This window comes from Colias philodice, chromosome 19, assembly GCF_061535455.1.
Source record: "Colias philodice isolate Cphi_HAF_F1 chromosome 19, ilColPhil1 Martin Lab GWU primary, whole genome shotgun sequence".
NCBI classification, from domain to species: domain Eukaryota; kingdom Metazoa; phylum Arthropoda; class Insecta; order Lepidoptera; family Pieridae; genus Colias; species Colias philodice.
The window spans coordinates 9,036,150-9,052,683 of NC_143104.1; the positions used below are offsets into that span (position 1 = coordinate 9,036,150).

The following is a 16,534-nucleotide window of genomic DNA, read 5'->3' on the forward strand; positions in this document are numbered from 1 at the left end:
CGGCGAGGCGTATTGTTAAAATGATAATAATTTCAGTGGCACATAATGTGCGTTAACGTCTTTTGTTATTGCGAAACATTACAACCCAATAATAATGTGCCTAACATGGCGACGGGAATAATAGCAGATTTTGTGATAGCAGCAATTATCACAGACATAATTTGTCGCAAACAGCTTAACGAGGTATTACGGTGCATTAACGTTGATGATACGTTCATTGACCGGGTGTGACGGGGAAATAGAATAATGATTGTAAAACATAATGCTTGCGCGCTTTAGTTTTGAGGACCATTCGGCCTTTGTTTAATGTGTTATTTATGTGGCCAGTTAAAATTTAACTGCCATTATAAAACGTGCGCTTTGTGTTCATAATTGTGCAGATGTTATCGATAAATATTACGTAATTGGCAATATCGTAGGGTATGGAGAGGTTAGCTGGATGCATGTTGCATCCGAAGCACAAACACGGTTATTGAGGCAATGATTACTGATTTAGCACTTTAAAGCACTTCCCCTTTAAGTAGCATCATGGTGATGATAAAATGGATTGTCTCTTGAAATGTGATCGTAATTCGAAGGTCACCATCGACGCATACAATGTCACCATGGATGAAGAAAGTGTTTCTGCAGTTCATGCCGAAGCTCCTCATGATGAGACGCACCAAGTACTCGCTGCCGGATTACGATGATACCTTCGTTTCTAACGGATATACTAATGAATTGGATATGAGGTAAGTTATTTTAATTACTGTAATGTTTTTCCTAAGCATTTAAGCATATTTGTTTGTTTTTTTGCGAAGAAATAGGAAAACGTTAATTTTGATACATATTTGTTACCTTGACCGTTCTTTACAATGCTCGTAGCTTTCAATATAAATGTTCAGATGTTCATAAATTAATTATTAAACTTAACTTAAACAAATTTAAATTAATTAAAAACTTGTAAAAAGAGACGCATTCGTAACCTAACTCCAAATTAAAATTAATAGAATCCTCCAAAAAGACATTAAACATAAGTCACAAAAGTAATATTTAAAGAAACGTGAAAATACCTCAAAAGCTCGTAGCCATGTGATTTCCGCAAAATCCGGTGTTCGCGAGCCGCGCTAGATTAATCCGGTTCATACTGGTTCATACTGGCGGACATTAATTTACCGGTACATCTCTATGATACAGTTTTCGTATTCGTAAAGTGAATTGCTTTTTGATAACTGTAGGATATTCTGATATTATGATTATTGGACGTTTAAAGGCGTTTTGGAATACATATATTCTAGTAAATAAGTTGGATATATGCGACTGTTGGTAGATCAACGATAAGTGGGTAATATCGTTTAATCAATATGGTCAAAGTATAAATTCCAATATTTTCCCATTTCTAACGAAGATTGACTAACGAATATTGTATTGCTTTGAATGGCTGGTAACATAAACCTTCAATATCTTACTATTGATCAGTGTAGCAGGCCACAACCTCATACTGGAGGCTAAAGGTTAAATACAATTATCTAATTTTATTTATTATTTATGTTGCAGATTTTACTATGCTAGTTAATAATATGCTTATACCTAGACTAGCACAGAGGGCGACCTTATCACTAAAGAGTGATCTCTTCCATCTAATATCAGTGTCTTAAAAGATAAGACGATAAAAATCGTCAGATTAAATAATTAAAGAGCCATCAATCAGTCTAGTCGTTGTAATTTGTAAACGTTTATTAAAATATCGCACGCGATACGGCCATCCATTCGCGAATTTAAAAGCTCGTATCTTTTCTACCGTTTTCGTTTTGTTCCACAGAGTGGAATGTTGTGTTTCCACAGCTCTGATGTTTCGTTAATATCAACAAAGTTTCATTTTAGCGATATTCGATTTTGAGCATAACATTTCAATTAACCGTTACTTTATTTTGTTAATGTTCGCGGTTGTGTTTTCAAGATGAAATTTCGATACAACTTGCTATAAACATATACTTATTTCGATTTACATATTTCCATTATTGGAATTTAATATTTAATGTATTGTTTAGATTGTGTACAAAATGCTAATAAAATCGATATTATTATCAATCGATTGGTTTTCACTCGATTACATCGTTATTGACACTGTCTGACTGCGCTCAAATTTTTATTTAATTTCAAACCGTTCAAAATTGTTTTCCGTATAATACAATATCCTTATTGGGTCGTAAAACCCGTTTATTGGGTGAAGTGAAATGTAAAATATTTTACGAGTAAAACCGCGGTGCGTTGTTTACGCCCCGGGCAAATGGCTCGAATGAGCGATAATTTAGTCAATATTCTAAAATGCTATGCTGTAATATATGCATTATGCAGTAAGCTAAGGATACACTGAGTACCTGAATAATGAAAAGGTTCAAGCCGCTATTTTGGTACATTATGAGAGCTTAAACGTACAGAAATGTGATTGGGAACGTGAATTAATAAGTCGATCTAGATTGATGACAAAATCATAATATTTGAAGTCGTATATCGTTTTTACTTACTTTGGCTCGCAACTGTCTTCTCGTGGACAGTCATCTTTCAATGAAAGCTAGTCTTTCAATCAAAAAGCAGATTCATCCAGATGACGGCGACATATCCACCGCGCTTTCCTTTTCTTAGTTAGTTTTAAGACTACTTATGAAAAAAAAAGTCAAAATTTGTTCAAAAATATATTATGAAATTGCCGCTCCTGGCAACAAATTGTTTCACCCAAATTGTAACAAATTACCCACTGTGCCATCAACTCTAAACTCATAGAAAAGTATTTTGCGTGTTCTCGCATTTATCAAACGGCGCACGTGACGCGAGCGCCTCTAATGTTCATATAATACGACCCGGTATCGCTTGTCAGTCGATATGAAAAATATATAAGCTGATACTTCGCTCGTTTGGCAAGGGATTTTAAATTAAAAAGATACGATATGTGCATAATGTAAGTTTAACGACGAACATTGTGTGAAGTTATAAGTTAGAGCCAGATTTGTTAATTATAAAACATCGCTTAGAGCTGGTTACATTTTCTTTTTATTATACAGAATGCAGAATGTATTTACTATGAATGGATAATCTGGTAACTGGATAGAAGACGTTATATCGGTTCAGAAAAAAGCATTTTGTGTTTAAAAATCCCTCCTTTGAGATATCGTTATCCATTATGTCACACCCTGTATCCAGTCATTTTTTTTTTAAGTGGAACTTCTTTAGGCGCATTGAGAGTAAAATTTCAAGGTCGCATCATTGCAATACCGTCACGTCATGGAGTAAGGCGACGATTTGTAAATTGTTATAAGATGAATTGAATTTGGGTATCTTTAAATCTTGCCAAAGACGTTTCACTTCTGACACGTGTGCTCAGCACACACGCCCTTTCTATCGTAAATAAACGATTTTTTACATGATTGTCCAGTAGGGACAGTCTGACAGACGCGTTTTCCACCGGCAAGGGTGATGACGGTGACTATCGCAAGTCTCCAGGACCTGAAGACGATATGCTTGGCGCTGGAGCACATCAACGACCTTCAGGTATACACACATATAAACTCACAAATTCACACACAGAGACACACAACACATACCTACACATGTGCACACACGGAAAAACAAAAAAAAATGTTAATTTAAGATTTCGCTTTTCATCAAAGTCAAAATACATAAAAAGTAGGTTTGTTCGGAAAGCAGTTTCTATTGAAAAGACCCGGCAAGTATCTGACGCAAAACTGATGTGCGCATAATAATATTGTAGGTACAACTAAACATATATCCAGGGATTGTATCATAATATTATAACAAGTAGAATAATTTTCATAATAATAATTTTCATAATTGTACGATGTTAAAGAAACTGTACATCAATTTCAATAACAACGCAAATATTTTGTTTTAAACGTGTATTTTACACATTTTTTTCTGTGATTTTCAAATGCATTTTAAATAAAAACGCAAATATTTTGTTCTAAACGTGTATTCTAAAAATTTTTTGTATTTTTTTTGCGATTTTTTGTACTTACAATAACATTTTCGTTATTTTATTCACACATATTTCAATATAAACTAATTTATCCTAGTAACGGAATCAGAAAATATGCTACCACGGCATCTTTCCCCTGAAGTAGCTGCCGCACTACAGAGCGTGCGATTCATCGCGCAACATATTAAAGACGCGGATAAGGATAATGAGGTAAGCTATACTTTTTTGTTATATATATGTACCTATTATAATATATTTTTGTTATATTTAGGGCTGATTTTTCAATCCTTGGTTAATAGGTTTTAAAGTATTAAACGACCATTTGAAAATTACATTCATTTTACGTTCTATGCGCAACTATTGAAGTTTTAGAGGTAACATTTATATATTACTGTCAATTACTTTATTGGGAGGATAACTTTTAACCACAGATTGAAAAATGGATGAAAGATACCTTTTTTTCCGTATCAAATTCTAGGTAATTTTTATGAATTGAGAAATAGGGTCAATTCGGGTAATTGTGAACAGGGGTGATTCGAAACACTTACACTTTTAATACCTTTTCTAAATAACTCTTCTTTTACAATTATAAATAATATTTCGTTTTATCGATCCAGTTTTTCAAACGTTTGGAAATTCATCTCTGTTAATAGAAAAAAATATTGTTTGCTGTTTCCAATCACATGTACATAATAGGCATGACGAAAGATTTTGAAATCCTCTTCCATAATGTGTGTATACGTTTACTATACAAGAAAAACCCTATATTTCGGTAATATACTTAAATTTAACGAAGATTAAAGCCATTTTTCAAAAAATATTTAATATCTGTGCCAAAACAGCTCGCAGGTGTCATGGCGTAGGCGTGACGTCAAACTTTGGTAAATACGTAATTATTTGTACGCATTGCGAAGAAAATTAAAAAAGTCTTTATTTAATATGTGTTATAGAAACGAATTTCAAAGTTTATGAGTGGTGTGCAGTATTGCAGTATGAATCCACATAAAAATAATGCTCAAAAATGTGTTAGTAATTATTTCAAGCGAGAAATAATAAGAAATGATTGTATAAAGTAGGTGTGGAGAACCCCGAACCACGTATTCGTGAATTCGCAATTGTATTTCTGTTCTGAGTCGATAAAGCATACGTGAAACAATAGAAAATAAATAAAAATGAGTATTCTCAACATATTCATAACAACAAAACACATCTGACGCGAGTTGTTTACTTAAGCGTGACGTCACGCGTGTTTTAGTCAAAATGGCTAACTGCAGAATTTCAATGTTTTATTTTATTGATAATCTCATTAATCTTAATGGTTTTAAGATTTCTAAGTCACTATATTGATTTTATTTATTGTACATTTTCCCTTAAAAACACTAATACGATCATTTATGGATATTGTCGTCATGCCTATTACCCGGATTGAGTATTCTTCATTTTCACAACTTCTGAATATGTTCTGTTTAGCTTATCTGTCAGTTAAATTCATAAAATTGTGCTTCAAAATATAGATCAAAAAGTCTATGTGAGACATATCAGCAAGCGGCGAAAACGTGCCTTTAATATCTTTTTTGTTATTTTTAATTAATTCAAAACTCATTTGTGCCATCAGTAGAATCTAGTGACAAATAATATTACCAATATCCAATTTGCCCCAAATTCCTATTATTCAATATCTACTACAATTCGAACTTTTAATTACGAAACTTCATCATTTTTAACGATAGCCGAATCAAGTTACAAACAAATTGGTCATTAAGGGCTTGGTCTAGTAGTGCAAACAAATGCATCCTGTCATCCTATATGTAAATAATACAAATGTACTAAGGGAAAGTTGCTCCAATTAATTTTTAAAAATTAAATCATTCGTATGCATAATTTAATATTCGTAATAAGTACCAAAAATAACAATTTGAAACAATTTTCGTGAAAATTACACCGGGTGATTTTTTTTTATCAGTACACAAAATTTGCGAATACTTTCTATTGATATCTTCAACTTCATGTTTATATAACTGATCAACTTTTACAAAGAAATTTGGACGAAATATAAAAAAAAATAAGCTTTCCATACAAAATGCATAACTCTATACATTTTTTTCGACCTAAGTTTCTTAGTGAAAGTTGTTCAGTTTAACTAATAAAACGGATAAACCAATTTTGTATATAATAAAAAAAATGTAATGTTTGTGTTAAAAAATTATAAAATAGAAAAATACGCAAATGAAAACAAAAGATATTTATTTCTGACTATTTTCCGCCCGCGACTCCGTCCGCGCGGATGTCGGTCTTCGCGTCTTCTACAGATTTATTATATTATGTATAATATATAGATTTATATTGATAAACCTAATAAATCTTTTGCTAGCATTCTGATGCTTTATCGGTTGCACTGGATTTATCTCTTTTTTTTTCAATCGCTTGAATGATATAGGATGGGTCCTTGATGGGCATCGAATGCTGAAGTCTCGAATCAATCAATTCTGACAGTAGGCAATTTATGTAAAATCTTGATAATGGTCCATCATTTTATTTCTCCTAAACGTTACATAATTTTTTATGTATTCTATTTTTAACGAATGATTCACTCCAGTCCAAACAGCAAATAAGTAAGTAAGTAAGTATTTCAAAAGTGTTATTTTTTGCATTGTATTTCAAATATTATTTTTTTTATTTTTAACCGCATCTTCCGCATTCATGTCTTTTGCCGGAATTAGACATTTAACTTCTACTAGTCCCATTTTCCCTTTTTGATATGGGAGTGTATAAAGTAAATTTTTTAGATATTTCTCGTTATACTTTTAAAAAGTTATTATTGTCATTTTGCTCATTAGGTAAAGTAATTTCGATATCAGTTTTAAGTTTTTTGATACCTGCAATAATAACGTCATAATCGCCTGCACATACTTAACGATTACACCCTGTATACAATCCACCACACATCCACATTCATAATGTTTTCCTGTCCTCCTCTCCTTTACGCTGTTCACCGATACATTTTAAATGAGTAAATCTGCTACCACTGAAGGATGTTTCATTGTGATCAGCAAATTTTCACCACTGTTGTCGATTATTTGTTTTTCATTTTTAATCAGCAATTGGGAATCATCAGTTTTGTTTTTTGCAGATTGGTGATGTACCCTAACAATACGTCGAAAAGGGAAAGCATCAACGAATTATCGTTTTCGTCCTCTTTTTTTATTCTTCGCGTCTCTGTTACTTGTGTTTGTTTAGTTCTCAACACCCACTGAATTTTCTATGTTATTGTGATCTTCCATTACATCTGAGTTTTGATGATGTGATGATAATCCATTCGTTTTAATATTGGTACTTAGAGTTGGTGGACTAAACTAGAAATGGCGGACTAAATTTGTCAGCGCGTCTGTAAGATCAGAATATAAAAACAACATCCTGTATTTAAGTTACAAAATTAATAATCAAACAACATGCCGCTACGTTGAAAATGACTAGAAGAAAAAATTAAAACACCTCGGCATATAATTTTGGAGTAAACAAATCATTTTCCCCGTATGGGGATTTCCCCGGATGAACTTGGGAAGTTCAAGTTCTCAATACAAGTTTATATTATATTTCGTATTTCTCAAACGAAAAATAAACATTTTTGGAACTTCAAAAAAAAATATATTATAAGAAAATTTATGAGCTTACTTTAGTTTTAAAAAAATATACATCCCTTTACTGACACCCCGTAAAATAAAGAAATTGTTGCCAATCACCTTTGCAATCTATTTGGTTTCATTAACTTTATGGTCGAAGATAATTTTTTTTCTAGTAGTTACACGCGTATTTTTTTCGTTTATTTTCCATATCGAAATCAAATGTTTAAAAATACGAATATTTGCACAAAACTAAGATAAAAATAATCAATTAACAAAAATATTAAATTTAATGCCCTAACCCCATTAGCTCCTCCTCTCCGCAAATCCGTCTCCGGGGCCAACTCGCCACTACCCAGGCTATCCAAAATTGTAAATAAATACAGTGATAAAATCGACATCTTCTTCCATACACCCAACAAGCTCCGTTCTATAGTGAAGGATATACAAAAATTAAAACCTTAAATTGTTGTCATCACCTTAATTAAATAATTCTTATTCTTTTAATAATATTAACAATATTTTAAGAACTAACTCTGTATAATTGGCGCATGCTGTGTCAACCTCTAATTATTTGTTACTTTATCGCAAGAACTATATGTTATGTAAAATTTATATTTAAGAATCATTGTAAACAAATGTTGGTTGACCAAATAAATAAAAAAAAAAAAAAATAAAAAAAAAAATGAAGTAGAGCAACTTTCACTTCGGTATGAAGGAAAATCGAGCGTAGAGCACACGTCAGAACGCTCCGGCCCAAGGAGCGCGACTGAAGAAATTCGCTAGGATTTTTCCTAGCTATTTCAAATATGTTTTTAAAATTTAAAGAATTATCAAAATTCAAAAAAAAATTTTTTTAAAGGATTAATACTCATTGGTCTTCAACCAACTCGAATAAATAATTGGAAAAAATAACTTTTAGCAGTATTTATCAATAGATTTTGTAAGGCAAAAAATGGGAAATTTAATGAATTTATAAGGTTCTAATTAGGAAAATCATAAGTTTTTCGGCAATTGTATTCAGCAGTTTTTAATAACGACTATATAAGGATAATAATGCGCTGATCAGATTGTGTAAATTGTAATCGGTTGCAACGTAGTGAGTGCACAAACTTAGCTCGAAATGTCTTTGGGGGAAAGAGACTTATCTTTAAGGCCTGATTAAGGTAACATAAAGTAACTTTATAAATGTGAAAAAATTCACGCGCATTGCGTATATAACACTAATTGATAAACAAGAAAAAAAAATCAGTTTATCATTTCATAAGCCGGGAAAAAATTGTCAAATAACTTGTTGAAAACGCAATTTTTACTAGACTGCAGCCTTAACAAATCCTTAGAATCGCAATTACATTTATCTCGTTAATACTAGATATAACCATAGTATAAATATAACAAGTAGGCCGACTCCCGGCTTTTAAAGTAACTAAACTCGCGAGGTGCAGGGTTGTCATTTGTCACGTTAATGTTTTAAATCCAACTTAATATTATAAATGCGAAAGTTTGTGAGGATGAGGATGTGTATGTATGTTTGTTACTCTTTCACGCAAATACTACTGAACCGATTACAATGAAATTTAGCACACATATACTTAGAGGATAACTTGTGTTAACACATAGAGTTTTATCTTGGAAATCCCACGGGAACGGGAACTATGCGGGTTTTTCTTTGAAAATGCGGGCGAAGCCGCGGGCGGAAAGCTAGTAATTGCATAAATAACGACGAACGAGACGGGGAACGAGAACGGTCCATGAGAAGGAACCGAGCGGTGTTGTGTGCGTGCGTTAAGTTTGCGTACGTATACATACAAACGGCGCGATGTAACTTTGTTCGAAGATAAATAAAATAAAATAAATAAATATTATAGGACATTATTACACAAAACGAACTAGTCCCACAGTAAGCTTAAGGCTTGTGTTGTGGGTACTAGGCGACGATAAATATAATATTTAATAAATACATATATAGATACCCAGACCCCAGAACAAATAATTGAGTTCATCACACAAATATTTGCCCTGACCGGGGATCGAACCCGGGACCGTCGGCTCAGTAGGCAGTTACTTTACCACTGCGCCAACCGCGCCGTCAGATAACTTACGGTACTTGTTCTCTTTATACTATGTTATAGGTTAAGTTATAAACTTGCGGCAACGGCCTACTTTCCTTGATAACTTTAAATTACATCGCGTCTTTATAAATAGGTTAGCTTTGATGTTTTGCTATTTTCAAATTGTTCGTAACGAAAATACTGATTTAATTTTGTTTGAATGAAATTATAATTACGTTTTCGGCTTTGGTTGTGGATAATTGTGTTTTTGGAAAATAAAAACGAACTATGGTTTTAATCTAATGAATTACCTAATAAATATTTTCAATAATGACCCATAGGTATTTAGTTTAAATAATAATAAAAATATCAAATAAGAAATACAACAGCAGACGATCTTACAAGCAATCATGCAAAAATAATTGAATTTCATAAAATAAAATCTTAACACTAATAACAACATATTCGTTCGAATTTTAAAAATACTTAAAGAAAACTAATTTTAACTCACGAAAGTAATTGATACTCTTAATATTCAGTGAAATATAATATTGTATCCGACTTCACGTAATTACAGCACGGAATGTTTTAATTAACTTTGTGTTTCTGCTGTTTGAGCCACGTGCTTTCTGTTATGAAAGTATTTTGCCAAAAGAAATAATATAACTATTCTTAATTATATTTTGTTCAGTAGGTAAGGATTAAAACCAATCCATACTAATATTATAAATGCGAAAGTAACTCTGTCTGTCTGTCTGTTACTCAATCACGCCTAAACTACTGAACCAATTTACATGAAATTTGGTATGGAGATATTTTGATACCCGAGAAAGGACAGGCTACTTTTTATTGCGAAATATGTACCACGGGCGAAGCCGGGGCGGACCGCTAGTTCATTATAAAACCACGCTCGCTTTGCTCGTATCTTACTTAGATACTTACATGAGAGCTAAAAATAAATTATGCAATTTATGTTTTAGTTGAATTTTTTGGCGATTAGATTTAATTGATTTGTGTTTTAAATGCTTTCCACGCTTTCTATTCCAATTTTAATGACTGATAACTATTCTTCTGTAACTATCTAACTATTTTCTGAATTTTAAAAAGTTTCTCCTTGTCTAGATTATCAAAGCAACCAAAACAAACATTATATTCACTTATTGATAAACTTAAATTATAATACCGAAGAAAAGTTTTCTAAAATTGAAATGAAAATTTGCAGACCTTAATGCACTTATCACAACTGTAAATAGACTTTGTTTAGTTTGAAATTAAATGCAGATTTAATTGTTATCCTTGTTTAATCTCTCCGTGCAAACTTCCATTGAGAAACCACGGGATTTTCTCGAAATAATAGCGTAAATTTGAATAAATCTCCATAATTTTATTATAGGTAAGTTTTTAGTTTTGCTTCGCTTATAAAGCGGTTTTCTTATCTATCATGAAGTTGGTGTTGCTTAATTTATTATAATAATAATTTAGAAAAGGATCAAATTATTAAATTGTAGACGAAACACACACACAAACACAGCGTATATTAAGTCCCGTTAAGTATATCAAGAGGCATCCTTTTAAATAAGGATGTTCCCAAAAATGATAAAAATCTTCTCAATTCGTATCCTATTTTCTATTACCTACCTACATAAAGAAATCAGTATTCTAATATAAACAAATGCATTTGCTTATAATTTTTATATCGATACTCCTCAATACTAATCTAAATTCAATTCAACCAAATCCCAAACTTGAAAGCGTCGAACTTTGTATGAAAAACGAATATTAGAACAAAGTCAAAGGAAATGTCGTATGAAATGTTAGCAAATGTTCGCGCAAACATTGTAGATGTTGATATTGCTGGCTGATTGTCGATGTTAAAGGATTTATTGAAGTGTTTTTATTTCAACGAGTGAACCAACAATGTTTGTTAATATTTGTTCAAGCGAGATTGTGATAAAGCTGTTGTTAGATAACTATTTGTTTAATCTTCTTATTTTTACAATGTATGATTTGATTTTATGTATCGAGGAACAGGGATAGATTGTGTAGATTTTTATTATAAGTAAAAGCATAATAATTACACGCTTATAGGTATTTTATGCATATATATATGTATATATATATATTTATATGGACATATCGCGGATTAAAACACATGCATTTACGTAATTTGCGGTTTAAAACCAAATAAAGCAGATAACAAACATACAATTATATGTTATTACGGATTAACTCTGAAATTCACACAAAAAATAAAAGTCCAATTAAAACAAAAACAAGCGGGCGAACTTCGTTAAATCACTTTCGATTCAAACGCGAATGCTTGTCAAAAGTTTAAACCAAGTTACGTACCTACAATTCAAACCCACGTCATGCTAAGCAAACTTGTAAGTTGGGTTTATTTTTTAAGTTTGCATTCTATGAATTGTGCATAGAATGAAAATTTTGTTTTATAACTTGTGTACAAAATTGTGGAGAATAGATTGAACTCATTATTTTGTACGTTGATACGTAAGTTTGAAATATTATAAGATACTAGCTTTCCGCCCGCGGCTTCGCCAGCGTTTTCAAAGAAAAACCCGCATAGTTCCCGTTTCCGGGAATTTATTTTCGGGATAAAACCTATCCTATGTGTTAATCCAAGTTACCCTCTATATGTGTGCTAAATTTCATTGTAATCGGTCCAGTAGTTTATGCGAGAAAACCATACATACATACATACATAATTACAAACCTTTCCTCTTTACAATATTAGTATAGATTACATAAATAGTGATTCTGATATAATTATGTATAAAATTGTTTTTTCGATATTTGTAATCAATTGTAGGAATCAGCGAGCGACCGTTATTTGACAAAGCCTTTTTACTAATTAATATGTACTTACTTAATTTATTTAATGTTAGTTTCAGTGATGAACAGAACATATTTTTCATAATAACAAAAAATTCGTTATCATCTCATTACATAATAATTGCCAGCACCTTTGCCAACGAACTTCATTAATATTTATAGAAAACATATTAAGCTAGGACGTCATTATGACAAACAAAGTTACGGACAAAAAAAAGTGTATTTAATATTCGCGCGAACAAAGTCGCTATTTTGGAATAAATTATGTTCCAGCACTCTATCTTAATTAAAGTATTCCACGGTTAAGGTAATAAAATTCGATTCGGGATTTCGTTCAATATTCAAGAGGCATTAGGGGATAGGAATAGATCGCGTCATCTCGTTGTTAATATCACCAGTTAATACCTATAAAGCATTTTGACGGAATTCCAATTTATTTGTAAGAGCGTTGTTTACAGAAAGCGGCAAAGATATCTTGATTGAGTCTACATTATGGCGGTTATAATCCCTGCTTTAAAATACCAGAAAAGAACGAAATGAGACTAATTTTATTTCCGTTTATCTTCAAAAGTAAATGTGCCCCATTACGAGCAATCAAAATTTTTAACTCAAATACGTAGCAAGCGATACGTATTTGAGTTAAAAATTTTGATCCCCATATTAAAATGATACTACTGGTTCATACTAATTTTATAAGCAGCTCTAACTTATCGTCTGCATCATTTATAAAAAAAATATAGTAAAACTCATGATTTCGACATGCCTTTGTAACGTTTCCGCCAAAAATTCACAAAATTGTATCGCTGGCATATTAACATACATTCACGACAGTTCACGACTCTTAAAGACTATAAATTTAAAATCCATTCACCTCAAAACAAGCCTTATTAAAAATAGCTCATTCTCACTTGAACCTTAAACCCCCACAATATTGCGTCACTATTTGCGGGTGTATGAAATCAGCGAACGAACGAATTGTCCCCAGAGCGAGGAGTGTAATGAACGAGTGAATGTTTTATCAAACCCACACAACACGTGCCATGAATGAGTAAACATCCACCCACGCATTGAATTTGCGTAATTATTTGTGGTAGTGCAAATTATGTCTTGTATTATTTGCTTAATAGGTGGTAGAGCCAAGCTTAAAAAGTATAGCTACGTAATTCTTTTCTACAAAAAAAAGAACAAATGAAGTCGGTTAAAAATAGTCGAGAGGAGGTGCTATTTCAGATTCTAAAATGGGACCAAATGACAATTATTTCTTATCAAATACAAAAATAATAACGTCAATTGGTTGAAAATTCATGGAGTTACCAACAGAACCTAAAGAGACATAGACACAGACACAGAATACATTACAATTGAGAATCTCCTTCGTTTTTGGAAATGAAATGAAGAAGTAAAATCAACTTTTTTCTTGAATGTTACCTAGTTATCGGAACTTTAAAATCTCATCGTTCCGTCCAACCAAAGGCAGGTAACATGTAAGAATTTCATTCATTCCAAAAATGCCAATACAGCAATCTCGCTTTGCTCTAATTCGGAAATCGTAATTAAATCTGAGTTGGAATCTGTAGCGAAATCGATGAAAAAATAGCTGAATCCAATTTCCCTATGGGAACAATTTGTAGAACCAACACGGTACACTCCATTAACATTATTAATACTGTTAACAAATTACTTGCGCTATTCGTTCGATCACTGGGAATGGCAAAATGTGACTTCTGAACCACTATAGCACTGATTGCTTGGATAATCTAAATAGCAAATGTTTTTGCATTTTTTGTTAGTTGGAAGTTTTTGATGCTAATAGGACAAATAGTTATGTTTTGGTTATATTCGTGTTCGAAACTACAATCAATCAATCTTGAAGTTATTCCGCATTAGAACCTTATTGCTTGCTACCTTTGAAGTAAATAGCCACAATTTTGTGTATAAAACTAGCAAACCGGGCGAACTCCGTTTCGCCACCAGAGACACCTTTTCTTTGCTATAAACCTCACGGAGCCGGAGACCTTTCCAACGAATGCAAAACCGTGGAAATAGGTTCGTGCGTTCTGGAGTTATAGCGTCAGGAAGAAAAACCCGACTTATTTTAAATAGTAGATAAGCGAACGTAAATATGTAAGATTTCGAAACGAATATATCCTTTTCCAAATCTGAAGTAATATTTATTTTTTATTTTGTCTAAGCAAAGTTAGCAGTTGTCTACTTTAATCAAAGTTACAAGACTCGAGCGCTACTTTAACTTGCAAATTAGTTTAAACGTAAATAACTCTTTAAGTTTTTTAACTGGATCCTTTAAAACGACAACTTCGTCTTTAATTTCTTAGGAAATAGCCGTACATAACTTCGAACACGGTTTAAAGCTTGAATAGCGTTGTTTAAAGTTTTAATCTTGTTTATTACGTGACTATCTTTAACGTTAATTTTAATCCTTTGCCATACTGAATAAGATGCTCGTACAAATTTGTGGTTTCGCGAAGTTTCGAACTAGTTTGTTGATGTACTAAAAGCGCAATGTTGTATCTTGTTATTTAATTTTGTTCATATTTCGTTAATAGGTAATATATCAGAGTACGTAATATATAACTAGGTAAAGGACAAACATCAAAAACAGAACGCCAAATACAAGACAGTTCTAATTAGCATTTATAAGAGCTACCCTAGAACAAATGTTGATAAATCTCAAAGCACTCTCAGCGAATGTAATTAGTCAATCTCATTAGGAGTAACGAGACGAAATCAGCACATTTAAATTGCGGTCATCCATACCGTACCCGCGGGAGGTGTATTCCGTTATGTGCCCTGTGGGACACCTAACGTGTTCTAATGCTAGCTAGACGTTTCTTAAGATTTTCCTTACGTTCCAATTTGCTTCATGAAAGTAAATACGAGGATTTATTAAAGTTTAACAAGTTGTGACGTGAATATGGTGTAGGTGTGTCGCATTGTAATATACGTAATTAGGAAAGGAAATTATTGTTACACGGAAAGTCTACATTTAGTGTCATACTGTTTTTTAGTGTCATACTGAGATTCTAAAGTTGTTTAAAGTTTTGAAAAATTTGTGAAGTACCTATAACGACAAAATGGTATAAAGTTTCGGAAATTTTGTGTCATGACAACTGAGCAGAGATAACAATATGATTTGTTTAATCGTATTCTAAATTGGGTATAGTTAAAAATTTAAAATCCTGCAACATGTTTATAAATATTAAATAGGTCATGATATTAATGCATTCATTAGTCAACTTTATACACAAAACAATGTAGAAAGCACTTAAATTTGTAGAACAATCACTCGAGTTTCTAAAGTATGAACGCATGCCTCCACACAACTCCAATCACTATACAGGGTGTCCCAAAAAGTAGTGATGAACGCAAGTTGGGAGGTAGAGGACCTAGAGGGCTATCCGAATCACCCCCATGTATGTTATGCGATTTTTCGTATTTTCGGAGTTATGACGTTTTTTTCAATTTTTCTGCTATCGCCGAGTACGATGATATTTTCACTCATGGTGACGTCAATTATTGCGGAATATGCTTGATTTTTTTTTTGTGCTAAGCTGAAAGATAGGCCAATTCAGTATGGTAACATTTACTATAGTTAGAACTTTGAATGGAATAAAAAAAGAATTAAATGCCAAGAAAGATAAAATTACCGAGTATGTTCACCACTTCAAGGGCCCGTAAAAAAATAAAATCACATAAAAAAAGTTTTCCATTTGGCTTTTAAAAACTTGCTCTATCTATCAGGTAGCTACCCTGAAAATTTCATTTTATTATTCAGAAGGCTTCAATAGAAAAATTTAAATCTAAATGAGGCAAGTGAAAAAATTGAATTTACATGATGATTAATAAAAAATAAATAAAACCAATAACAAGGTGTTTAATTACCAGAAATTTTTAAAATAACCCTGCTGTTGCTCAGTTCAAGTGCGACATCACCGTAAAAAGTTGTCTTTTAAATATCTGAATGCCCTTTTATCATTTTTAATGGTTTCTTCTGCTACTATGAATTTCGGGGTTATTTCGTC

At 32.2% G+C, this 16,534-nt stretch overlaps 1 protein-coding gene across 1 annotated transcript in view; it reads left to right on the forward strand.

The window, feature by feature from the left end:
- nAChRbeta2 (nicotinic acetylcholine receptor beta2) overlaps positions 1-16,534 on the forward strand; it is a 36,976-nt gene that overhangs the window by 9,842 nt on the left and 10,600 nt on the right. The window contains exons 8-10 of the mRNA XM_089707317.1: positions 579-731; positions 3,413-3,528; positions 4,071-4,183. Of these exons, the coding sequence (XP_089563443.1) occupies positions 579-731; positions 3,413-3,528; positions 4,071-4,183 (382 nt within the window). The remainder of the gene's footprint in view (positions 1-578; positions 732-3,412; positions 3,529-4,070; positions 4,184-16,534) is intronic.